At 41.7% G+C, this 1,478-nt stretch overlaps 1 protein-coding gene across 1 annotated transcript in view; it reads left to right on the plus strand.

The window, feature by feature from the left end:
- The window catches only part of LOC138049345 (voltage-dependent T-type calcium channel subunit alpha-1H-like), a 53,156-nt gene extending 52,196 nt beyond the window's left edge, over positions 1-960 (plus strand). Inside the window, exon 42 of the mRNA XM_068895589.1 lies at positions 1-960. This exon is cut by the window's left edge and continues 38 nt beyond it. Coding sequence (XP_068751690.1) covers positions 1-424 — 424 coding nt within the window. The 3' untranslated portion in view covers positions 425-960.
- The last annotated feature ends 518 nt before the right edge of the window (positions 961-1,478 follow it).

The raw sequence follows: 1,478 nt of genomic DNA on the forward strand, positions 1-1,478 counted from the left end.
CACGGATCAGCTCAATGCAGCGCCTTCGCCATCAAGCCCTAGCAACCTCTCGTTTGGAATTTCTTCCGAACCGGCAAAGAAAGAGAAGCAGAAAACCGGAAATAATGGAGAGATGCCGGAATGGATGATAAACTTTGTAACTACAAATAATTTAATTGTGGGAAAAGACGTGAAGTTAGACGAATCAATAGCCGCTGAGGCAAAAAAGCGATCTTTCACCTCTTCAGTGACCAAGGCAAAAGCTGGAAGCAAAACCGGAAGTAAAACTAGTGCGAGATCTTCACCCTCTGGTACACGAACGTCTAGGCCCAAGTCCCTCTCCTCCCCTGGTGTTGCGAAGAGATCTGGAAGTAGTCCTACAGGCTCACGAAGGCCTTCTGTGGGAAGACCCATCACGCCTGCTAGAGGAACGAGTAGAAAGTAAAAAAAAGGACCGAGGCCTTGTTGGTGATCAAATTGTAGGCTAAGTGACGGCCGCAATTTCGTGATGACAGGTCAAAAGTTGCAAGACGCAGACATTAAAGGTTCCGCACTCTGGGCTTGGAATAGCAACGTTAAGATTGCCGCGGCAGGAGGACTGGGTCTACGAGTCTTTAGATCTGAGTTTCAAAATCGACTTTTTCAAATGCGTATGCTCCGGATCAGAATAAACCGAAGTGGAGGCAGCTTTCTTAGGACGCGGAATCGATGCCCCTGGCGCTTTGAAGAAGAAAATGGCTCGCTGATAGAATCGAAAATTCTAGAAGAACCGACGCATGAAACTTTCATGAGAAATTTAAATTTGACTTTATTTGTACGTATAAATGTAAATGTTGTGTGTTCTTTTAAAATGTAGTCGTATTTTCTCTCTTCCAGTTGTTGATTTTATATCATCTACACATCTACATCTTATGTTGTACAAATCGTGAATCAAGAAATGACAGTAAATAAACAAAAAAAAAACAATCAAACGTAATCAAAGTAAAATGAGTCAGATTGTTGATTTTGTGGCATTTTACTGTGGTAATTTTCGTAGTAAATAATTCGTGAGGTGCGAAATGTAGCCTTGAGTTTGATTGAAGGCTTAAAATGTGGCCTAGAATCAAAGAGAAGGCAATGTTTTCAAAAGTGCTGAAAAATGGAATTCGGCCCGATTTTGCTAAGGGAGGGGGGGGGGGGGGGGCAAAGGCAAAATTGCCAAAATGGTTGATTTTTTAGGCAAGCAAAGCCAGGAAATACCAGACTAGTCGTATTATACTAATTAGTAGCATCGATTCCCAAACAATTTCCAGGCAAAAAACCGCTTGAAAACGTCCTAGAATCAAAGATATGGCAAGTGATTCAAAAGTATCGAAAATCGGGATTCCCCAGAATTTGCTAAGGGGAACCAAGGCAAAATTGCCAAAAATGGCCGATTTTGTTTAGGCAAACTTCATGGAGCAAAATCATGCACTACGAAATTGAAGTCGCTTTTAATGCAATGATAAATCTCATCGTCA

The sequence above is a fragment of the Montipora capricornis genome, chromosome 5 (assembly GCF_036669925.1).
Source record: "Montipora capricornis isolate CH-2021 chromosome 5, ASM3666992v2, whole genome shotgun sequence".
NCBI classification, from domain to species: domain Eukaryota; kingdom Metazoa; phylum Cnidaria; class Anthozoa; order Scleractinia; family Acroporidae; genus Montipora; species Montipora capricornis.